Genomic DNA, 10,500 nt, shown 5'->3' with positions numbered 1-10,500 from the left:
CAGTGTTTTATTTATTGACCAATCAGAGTAATTTGACATTCAGACCATCCCCCAGCATTGGGGTACTTTGTTTTGTCTGTGTGACTAACAGGCCTAGTTGGAGGGGGTAGTGGAGCATCCATTTTCTTCTTCGGTCTCCTGTGAGGGTGTAATCCCACAGAGTATCAGCTCCTGGGGTAGCTCAGGACATCACATCCTATCCTGGAGCCACAGTTGTGACTCAGACCCTGCTCTACTGACCAGTAATTAAAGTCCAGCAGTACCTGGGGTTCACAGGCTGTTGACAGTGAGGGAGGGGTCCAGCCCCACCCAGTGCTTCCAAGTCTGTCATCAGGAGGCCTCGGCGGCCTGCAGGGTCCCTCCCAGTGGAAGGCTCCCCAGGCTAGCGGCTTGCTCTGTCAGCAGCAGTTCCTCACAAGGCCCTCACATCCTGCCAGCCTTCAGGGAGGTTGACAGCACAATTCCACTCTCCCCAGGAGAACCAGAGTTCTCGAACCTCAGCCTGACTCCCGGAGTACCTGCTGTCATCCTGATCCTGAGTACAGGCTTGTGTGGTCCCATGTGCCCAGCCATGCCCTGCCTCCCCAGCTGTGACACACACACACCCGATGGTCTCCTGTGTCCTGCGTGGAGTGCTGGGTGTCCCTCTAGCCGTGGACTTGGGTGTGAAGAGAAAGCAGTGGGGTCACCACCATGTCCCCAGCGAGTGCAGGGTCGTCTCCACCCTCACTTTCTTCTGCATGCCCCCCCCCATCAGCTTATCACAGGATGTCGCTCTTGCTCCTCACGCCTCCCCTCCTTTCCCTCTCCCCACATTTCCTCTCTCCTCCATTTTCCCCTTTCCCCTCTTTTCTCCTTCTCTTCCGTTATTCCCCGATCAGTAGAAGATTTCCCAGGAGGCCTGGGCACTCGACCGTGAGAGATCCCTCACAATGGCGGCTGCCTCAGACTTCCTGGTCTGAGAGGTCTCAGCACACCGAAGCCTTGGAGTAACAGTCTATGCTGACAGTGTGACTGTAGGTGTGAACCTGAACTTGGGTATCTGGGGTCCTGGCCCTGCCCTGCCGACACTGGAGGTGGACGGGATGTCAGTCACGTGGCCCCCTTTGAGTACAGAGCACCCCGCACACCAGGCTTGGCCAGCTGCCGTGGACAGGAGTCCTCTGGCTGCGTCCTCACACTGGACAGGTCCTCACACGCCACTGTCCGTAGGAGCCACTGGACAAGGGGTTGTAGGGTTTACCTCTTCACTCCACAGTCCGCCTGAGAGCTTGTCTCTGGATCTCTAGCTGCTTGCTGTCGTGGTCTCTACCCATGACTCACCTTAGCGCCACATCTGCAGTGACTGTGAGTCCTACTGTTAACTGTGGTTTGTGGTCACCAACACCCATGTAGTGAATAAGCTTCCCCACTCTGTGGTCCTCCTCCCTTGCCCCAGCCCTGTAACACGGGGTGACCTCCTTCCTCTGCTCAGAATGTCCTTAGGCATCCTGGTGCCTCCAGAAAAATGAGGGTGACATTTTAGCATCACCCCACTATGTGCCAAGTTGCACGGGCCTTGGATCTCGCTCGAGGCTTCCCGGATTTGTCATCGTGTACCTGTGTCCTGTCTCCTGGGTGCCCCCTTCCTCCATCTCTGAAACACACACATGCCAGGCCACCACCACCTCCTTCTGCCTGAGCAGTTTCTAGACCTGCCGTGTTCTCCAGACGGGAGAAGCACATGGGACCCCTCTGAGGCCTGCTGGCTCCCACATGTCTCAGCTCTTTCTTCCTGTTAAAGTCATGAATCTATACCCAGCACTTGAGCTGGGAGGCTTAGGGGGTTTGGGTTCTGCCATCTGAGTTCTGGGCCCCCAGGTGCCTAGAGTCCAGAAAAGGGGCACAGTGAGGAACATAAGACGATGGATGTCAGGTTACTAACATGGAGACCTTGTGGGTTGTCCCTCATGGCGACTTCAATCCTCTTCTTGTATAGCTTCAACTTGGTGGACATGCTAGGCCATCTAGGCCAAGCACAGGGGTTACCACCACAGGATGTCATACCTTGGAGTACCCCGTCACAGATGAGTGGGCTTCCAGAGTCACCCTAAGGGGAGAAGGCACAGAGATAGAGTGAGAAAAGACACCCCACTGCTGTGGATATCACTCTATGTAAATAAAACACTGATGGCCAATGACCAGGCAGGAGGTAGGTGGGACAAGGAGAGAGGAGAATTCTGGGAAGCGGAAAGCTGGGGAAGAGACACTGCAGCCACCGCCAGGAGAAACAGCATGTGAAGACGCCGGGAAGCCACCAGCCACGTGGCAAGGTATAGATTTATAGAAATGGGTTAATTTAAGATAAAAGAACAGTTAGCAGGAAGCCTGCCATGGCCATACAGTTTATAAGTGATATAAGCGTCTGAGTGATTATTTTATAAGTGGATTGTGGGACTAAGGGGCTTGGGGAACCTGGAGAGAAGCCCTCCAGCTACAAATGGCGCCCAACGGCTCGAGTTTCCACCTTAAACCTGAGAATATTTAATAATCAATTCTAAACAGAGCCAAAACCAGGTTCCTGCTTCTTGTCTCATACGGACAGCTAGACGCTGCAAAACGCAGGTTTAAACACTGGCGGGTTCCTGGCGGGTGTGTCTGACCGGCAGTATGACGGAAATGAGGCATCTGCCAGCGGCAAATTAAGCTGTGTGGTAGATTTAGTCTCTACTATTATTTAAAAAAAAAAAAAAAAAAAAAAAAAAGAGGTTTCTGGGCTACACGCTGCTTTGATAAAAGCTTAGACCCACTATTTCTGAGACTTGATGACTCCCAGAGCTGGCGGAAAACGTACCACTGCCATGTTGGGAAGCTGAAGTGGGCGGAGCCAGCAGCCACAGCGCCGTTTCAGGCTTACAATGGTACAGTTTAAAGCAATAGGCTCAAGGCTCAAGGTAATATAAAACATAAGCCACATAAAGATGGCTACCACACAGAGAATCTGGATTATGTTCTCTTTGATATTCATACCTAAAGAAAAACATTTGATTACAAAACCTGTTGAGTTATGCCAAAATGTATATTTTAAAGGTACCTTGACTTCAAAATTTGGATATAAGGATATGTTACTTTGGAAAAGAGGTTCTGCTTTTGTTTCCACAGAAAGCCAGAGGCTGTGGACTTGTTCCAGATTAAGATACATCAGGTTTCACCAGCCAAGACCCCCTGAAAGGACTCCGATGACACCATGGCCCAGATGATCCAACATCCAGATCGGTTTCAAGGCAACTGGTTCACACAATACAGCCTCACGGACTACCCCATAGGTCTAAAATTTTCTTTGCATCCCCATAAGATACAGCGCCCCCCCTCCAGCAGGAAGTAGTAAGAGATGCTACGCCCGAATTCCCAAATATACCAAGCTGGCTTTAGAGGTGGAATTGGCTCACTCCCCCTCTAAACCCAGACATATTGCTTTAAAAAAAAAAAAAATGGTTAAGTGATTCTTGTGTCCCAAATCAGAAGAGCCCTCTGGGGTGGGACAGAGAAAAACCAATATTTTTATTTAAAACAGGTTGATTATAAATATGATCTCTTTCTAAAAAAGAAAAGGGGATATGATATGGATATATAGGATATGGAGATGATAAGATTAAAGGGTAGATTAATGAACCTACTTTTAAAGAATAACTTGTTTAAAATGTTTTACATTGGTATAGATTTTAGTTTATGTTTAAAATGTTTTACATTGGTATAAATTTTGGTTTGTTGATACAAACTTGAGGTTAATTTTGTTATACTGTATATATATATATTTCTATTCTTGTTTGAGATATTATGTTTATGTAACTCATTTAAAATTGTAATGGATAATTAAAAATAGATTAATAATTAGTCATCTATGATAATCATATTTGTAGCCATGTTAGTTAAGTCTTCTAGGTATACATAGATATATTTCAGATAGATAGGTAATCTTCAAACACTTCATAGACCTAGAGAATATGGCATTTAAATAACTTAGAATTCTGTTGACGTGAGACACAATTGCTCCTGGCTGCACCAATTGATCCCGAGAGAATGTTGGGCTTCTAAGACATTTCCATTTGGAAGTTTGTCTTTTGGCACAAAATGGCCTACTGGGCAAAGAACTGCCCTTGCCTTGATGGCTGACAGTACAAATGCAATGCTGTCCTTTCTGGACAAGTGGGACACAAGGAAAGCGACCACTGTACTCTGCCAAGACAGGGTAAGATGGTCTCTTAAAATTCCTGCTTCTGAAAATGGTCTGTCAGATATTCTAGGCCTGTAGCCAATTTGAATGCACCAACAATGCTGAAAAACATTAGGTGACTGTCCAGGCTGCCAGCTGTCTTGGTCTACTTTTGCAAGATTCCCGAAAGTTGCTTGCATCCATCTACCATTTCTCAGGTACCATTATGTTCCTTCTCAGGTCTTTGATGTGGTTGAAGACTAGATAGTCGTAATTTCCTCAGTTATGATAAAAGATAAGTTAGCTATAAAACCTTAAACTCACAAATATAAGATAGATAGGACATCTTCTTTAATATTGTAACTATAATTCTTGCTCGGTAATTGTTTTGTTATATGTAATTTTACCATGTTAAAGTTAAAACCTTCCTTTTTAAAAAAAAAGAAGAAAGGGGAAGTGCTGTGGATATCACTCTATGTAAATAAAACACTGATGGCCAATGACCAGGCAGGAGGTAGGTGGGACAAGGAGAGAGGAGAATTCTGGGAAGCGGAAGGCTGGGGAAGAGACACTGCAGCCACCGCCAGGAGAAACAGCATGTGAAGACGCCGGGAAGCCACCAGCCACGTGGCAAGGTATAGATTTATAGAAATGGGTTAATTTAAGATAAAAGAACAGTTAGCAGGAAGCCTGCCATGGCCATACAGTTTATAAGTGATATAAGCGTCTGAGTGATTATTTTATAAGTGGATTGTGGGACTAAGGGGCTTGGGGAACCTGGAGAGAAGCCCTCCAGCTACACCCCACTTTATCTCTGGGGTGCCTCATCTCTCACACATGACCACCACCAGATTACTGGCTGCAGCCTCCCAGTTTTGCCTTCCAGAAGAAGGCAGGATAGCCTTTCAAAAGGGGGCGTAGCCTGGAGCCCTGGGAAAGGGGGAGGGGAAACTGCAGCTCCTGTAATTGAGGGCAGGGTCCCCAGTCAGTACAGGGATCAGAAGGCAGGGCTCCCAGGTCAGCATCGAGGGAACAGAGGCAACACTTCCTCCCTTGGTCACCTCATGGCCCCCTCCTCATGAACTGTTCCCAGAACAGATACCCTGCTAGAATAGACACCCCACACGGAGAGCTGTAAGCGGGGCAGGGAAAAGCCAGCTCTGACATTGGAAGGGCTGCTTGGAGGCAGTACAGTAAGAGAGACTGAGGCAAACGCCTGTGAGGAAGGCGGTGGGGTGAGATCAGGTGAGGATAGGACTTGGAGTCTGCACCGAGCTCCGCTGAGATCCTCCCTCCACTTCTGCCTTCCTGCAGTCTGATCTAATGGACACCAGAGGGCGCTTGTGAGCAGAGTCAGCGTTTCCAGGCTCTGCTCCGCACCGAGGAGGGTAAAAGCATCCCAAAAGGCCCAGTTGAGACCCTGCAGGAAGCGGTCTCCTTTCTGCTCCTACCCCTCCCTGTCTACACTGTCTGCTGACACTTAGCTAGACACAAGCCCCTTGGCTGTCCCTCGACCCTCCAGCCCCTCTCCCCTGGGGACCTGACACCATAGGGCACCCTCCACAGGTGTTACCTCAGCTCACCTTGCACACAGCAGCCCCTCCTACCACAGGTGCTCCTCCTGCCCTCGCGGGCCTCTTGCCTGCCCCATGGCTCCACAGCCTTATGACATCCCACCCCATCAGGTCTGAGCCATGTTTCAGAGCACTGGGGTTCAGGAGGCCCCTCAGGAGGGGGGTTCTTCAGTGGAACTGCTTGAAGATACCTGGGAGATACCTAAGAAGAGGTGTTCATAGACTGAGACCACTGGATGTGGGAGAGTGAGAGACATAGTGTGCCTTGCTGGAGCAGGGAGCCTTCTGACACACTGGGGAGCTGACGGGCTGCGGTTTCTAAGCAGCTGAGGAGATGCCGGCTGGGCCTCAGCTCAGAATCAGGTTCCTTTGCTCTTGTCCTCTCAGAGTCCTAGGGAATGGAAGTGCTTACCATGTGAGTATCTTTGTCATCTTCCTCGCGCCCAGCACACAGCATGAATTTTGTCACCCTCTGCAAATGAATTCTGTCACCCTCTGCAAATGAATTCTGTCACCCTCTGCAAATGAATTCGGTCACCCTCTGCAAATGACTGTCTTACAGTCATCATCGGACACGAGATAGACGTCCACACACTGCGGCTTCCTTGCTCTTATAGCTGTAGGCCGAGAGAATACAGCCACGGCAGGTACCCAGCAGCCCAGCAGCCCAGCAGCCCAGAGGCCCAGTTTCTTCCAGAACTGTGCTTCCTGCTCCAGGGGATAGGGTCTGGCCCAGGCACACACTTATCTGGCCTGACGCTGCCCCAGCCAGATGCCAGGCAGAGGCTCTCCAGCTCAGGCTCCTCAGTGGGCAGGCTCAGCACCCTCCCGAACTCTGCGATGTCGGCTGGCTCGCTCAGCTGCAGCGGCGTCAGCTTGTGGCTGTTGTCGGTGTGGCTGAGAAATCTGGGCTTCAGGAGGCTCGAGTTGTAGTGGGTGGGACTCAGTGGCTGACAGGAACGTGCTAAGCAGTGTCTTCAGCCGCACACGGGCTGTGTTGACCCAGCCCCACCACGCCGTCGCTAGGGAGGAAGCAGGAATGAGGGAGAAGGTGGGGGCTAAGGAATCTGGGCGAAAGGGGGAATGAGAGGAGAAGGGGATGGGGAATGAGAGGGAGGAAAGCAGAAACAACGAGAGAACGAGAGAACACTACATGGGGAGGGAGCGGAAGACAGACAGGCGGGAAAGAGAGCGTCCAGGCTGACGATGGCCCAGTGGGTGAAGGCTTGCTAGTGTGAGGACCTGACTTTAGACCATCAGAGCCCACGTGAAAAGCAGGCTGAGTGGCGCATGCCTTGCAGTCCCTGTGCTGAGGACACAGACACAGCACGATCCCTAGAGCTGCCTGGCAGCCAGCTATGCTGGACATTTGAGTTTCTTTTGGAAAAAAAAAAAAATAGGGATGGAGAATGGCTGGCTAGATGACGGCTCAGTGGTTAAGAGCACTGGCTGCTCTTCCAGAGGACCTAAGTTCAAGTCCCAGCACAAACACAGTGGCTCACGACTGTTTGTAACTGCAGTTGCAGGCCATCTTCAGGTCTCCAGGCACCAGGCACACACATCACATGGTGCACAGACATACATGCAGGCAAAACACTCATATAGATCATTTTTTTATTAAGGTGACTTATAGAAAAGATGGGGCCGGTGAGACAGCTCAGTGTGTGTGGGTGCTTGCAGCCAAGCCGCATGACCCGAGTTCAATCCCAGGACCCGCATGGTGGAGGAGGGAACTGACTACTGCAGGCTGTCTTGTGACCGCCAGTTGTGTGCATTGGCATGCATACTCACATATACACGTACTCACACACACACAACAAATGCATGCGATACAAGAGGTTGAAAAACATAAGCTGGAGAGCAAGAGAGGGAGGCAGCTGACAGCCACCTTTGGCCTCCACATGCACACTCACACTCACACACACACACCAGCAGCACACACACATACACCACACACACATGACTGAAAGGAGAGAGCTAGAAAGGAAAGGGAGGAAAGGGGCAGGGAAGGGCACCATGAGAAAGCACACGGGAGCAGCAAGGACGTGGATGAGGAGAGGGGAGCAACCGGGACGGACGGAAGGCAAAGAAGAGTAGACAGAGCGGGCCAGGGAGGCGGGAAGTAAAGAGAGAACGAGAAATGGAACAGAGAGGCCCGAGGGCCACTCAGGAGCACCAGGGCTGGCCTGAGCTTCCCTGGCCTGCGGGCTGTGGCCACAGCCCCAGGTCTGATCCCATTTTCTCCCAGCTCCCTGCCCACACTCTGTACTCACCCAGTTGCCCTCCCCCACACCCAGCTCAGCCCAGCCTCCCTCCGCGTGTCCCCAGAGTGGACAGGTTGGTCAGGGGAAGCTGAGGACTTCTCTCACACATGCATGCTGGGGACACCTCTTCCTGTCTGCTTGGTTCCGCTCAAGCCTGTTCTCCAGTGTGGCCAGTAGAAATGGAAGAGGGAGGGTGAGACCCAGACCCAGAGAAGGTTGGCCAGAGACCTGGAGGGGGAGACACACAGTGACAGAAAGAGACACCCAGAGGAGGACAGAGATAGGGGAGACACACAGACAAGGAGACAGGGAAGGAGAAGAGACCAAAACCCAAACCCAAGCCCACATGGTCACACAGAGGACAGGATGTCAAGGGACAGCAAGACAGGAACCTGGGGAGAGACCCAGGTGGTCATGGAGTGGAGGTGGGCCAGCCCCAGCTCTGCCGCCCCCAGGCTTCCTGAACCATCCTTCATCCCTCAGACCCCTATCTCACATGAGGTCATTCAAGGAGGAGGGTGACATGTTCTTCCTTGAAGAATAGAAGGCCCCCTCCCACACTGCCCTTCTCCTACTAATGTGTTTAGGAGATGGATTCCAGGGCCTCTAGCATGCCAGCCTCTGGCCACAAGCCACATCCTAGCCCATCCTACCGGCTGAAGCAGTGGACAGCTGTGAGCACCCACTGGGGGTGCACCAGGACACCCCCACACAGGGCCCTGCCATAATGATACACAGCCACCTGCCAGGGTTGGGAATGTCTCTCACACTCCCAGCCACTGATGATCCTGGACTCCATGAGGGGCCGGGCACCTGTAGAAAGGAATGCTGGGTGGGGCCCGGGGTTGGCATGGAAAAGGGGTTGGGGGGGCGGGAAGCTGTCCTGTGGGTGTGGAGGGACACGGGCAGAGGACTGGAACTGAGGTCAGGATTAAGGGGTGCTAGAATGGACTGAATTTTAGGAGTGTCACCTGGTGTGTGACCTGATTAGAGAGACGTTATGCTCTGTGCACAAAGCTGACCTCAGACAGCAGACTGGGAGACAGCTGATGAAGTCAGTGTCTGGAGCTGCATGGGCTCCAGGGATTTGAGGGGAGCAGGGGCATGGGACGGGTGAGAGTGTGAATTGTGGGTTCTCAGGGACAGAGAGTTCCTGAAGTGGAGGAGTGAGCTCCCGTGGGTGATGTCTGCTTTTTGGGAGGGGATCCTGCGTAGTGCTGAGGGGGGAAGGGTAGGATAGACTAGATTGCAAATTTGAGGGGGTGTAGACCCAGGAAGCAGTTCTAGAGAGCCGAGGCTTTGATCACCCCCGCCCCACTGATGAGAGTTCAGTCGGAGTCAGAACAACGAGGAAATTCCAGAACCCCAATTCCAGATTGCAGGGTTAGGGGGGCTCTTTGGTCTCTGACTAGATCTCTTAGCTATGTGATAAAACAGCATGCGTCATGGGACCTGTGTTCCCGGCAACAGGACTGGGGGACAGAAGTCAGGTTGAGGGCTAGCGTGACAGTGACGCCCGTGAGAACCGCAGTCTGTCTCGGTTGGGCTAAGGAGGCTGCGGTGCAGACTGGCGGCCTCCAGTGGAGGATTCCGAATCCCACAGTGACAGACAGAGATGACCCGGGACCTGCCCCTGAGGTAAAGTGCCTGGGGGCAGGGAGTGGACAAGGGGAAGAGGAGATGCTCCAGGGCCTCACAGTAGATTCTGAAGACAGGGAGTGGGAGGTCTGTGCAGCATGGAGGGGTGGAGATGGGGTCTCACGCTGGCACCACCAGAAGTAAGAGCCCAGTCCCCGGTCCTAAGCAGGTTGCTGGCCTGAGGAAGGACTTATGGGGGAGAAGCTGGAGGAGTCTGGTCCCCTTCCCTTCCCATGCACCCCCAAATTCTCACCACATTTCCCCAGAGACAGGACGAGGCACAGAAGCAGGCACCACATGGTGGCGGGTGTCCAGGACGGGCAGTGAGCTGGGAGCTGAGTGTCTCTGCAGGCTTATAAAGTCTTCGTTCCTCCACAGCCCCTCCCGCCCTGTTGGCATGAAGAGGATGCCAGCTCACCTCCAGGTCTGGAGGCCGGACACTTTCTGCACGGAGGGCTGTGACTGGGCATGAGAACCACATCTTCTTGTTCTGTGACGCGGATCACACTGGATGGGTCCTATGGTCTGAGCCCTGACCGTGGAAGGGCTCACAGGCAGCGAGTTTGATCAAGGAAGCAGAAATTTTGGGAGAGAGTGAAAGAACAGTGTTGTGACTAGCCCTCTACACAGAGTCTCATCAAGTAAACACTGATTAAGTCCTTTCCCCCAAGTCTCAATGACCAGTGCCATCTGGACTGTGAGCTTATCAGACCCCTGCACCACTATCAGCCCAGAGGCTAATTCTCCAAAACCTCTGAGGAGTTATTTAATTTTTGTATTATTTGTGTGTGTGATGTGGTGTGGTGCGTGTATGTGTGTGTGTGTGTGAATG

General features: G+C 51.9%; 1 protein-coding gene across 1 annotated transcript; it reads right to left on the bottom strand.

Annotated features, from left to right (window-relative positions):
* Window positions 1-989: 989 nt before the first annotated feature.
* Window positions 990-10,149, bottom strand: LOC114684353 (prostate-specific antigen-like). The gene is made up of 8 exons (XM_028858906.2): window positions 10,087-10,149; window positions 9,557-9,677; window positions 8,684-8,843; window positions 6,756-6,758; window positions 6,509-6,663; window positions 6,305-6,383; window positions 6,179-6,251; window positions 990-2,089 (listed from the first exon to the last, which is right to left on the bottom strand). The coding sequence occupies exons 1-8, from the start codon at window positions 10,147-10,149 to the stop codon at window positions 1,865-1,867; spliced, it is 879 nt and encodes a 292-aa protein (XP_028714739.1). The 3' UTR covers window positions 990-1,864.
* Window positions 10,150-10,500: the final 351 nt, after the last annotated feature.

Source organism: Peromyscus leucopus, chromosome 1 (genome assembly GCF_004664715.2).
Source record: "Peromyscus leucopus breed LL Stock chromosome 1, UCI_PerLeu_2.1, whole genome shotgun sequence".
In the NCBI taxonomy this organism is placed as follows: Eukaryota; Metazoa; Chordata; class Mammalia; order Rodentia; family Cricetidae; genus Peromyscus; species Peromyscus leucopus.
The sequence above is the reverse complement of the archived record's forward strand: the minus strand, read 5'-3'. Positions and strand labels throughout refer to the sequence as shown.

Excerpts from the sequence above, each read along its gene's own strand:
- LOC114684353 (XM_028858906.2), bottom strand. The coding sequence starts at position 10,149 with ATGTGGTTCTCATGCCCAGTCACAGCCCTCCGTGCAGAAAGTGTCCGG. Across the intron at positions 9,678-10,086 it reads TCCGGCCTCCAGACCTGGAG|GCACTTTACCTCAGGGGCAG; the intron begins GTGAGCTGGCAT and ends CCCTGCCCCCAG. Across the intron at positions 6,384-6,508 it reads CAGCGTCAGGCCAGATAAGT|CTATAAGAGCAAGGAAGCCG; the intron begins GTGTGCCTGGGC and ends CTCGGCCTACAG.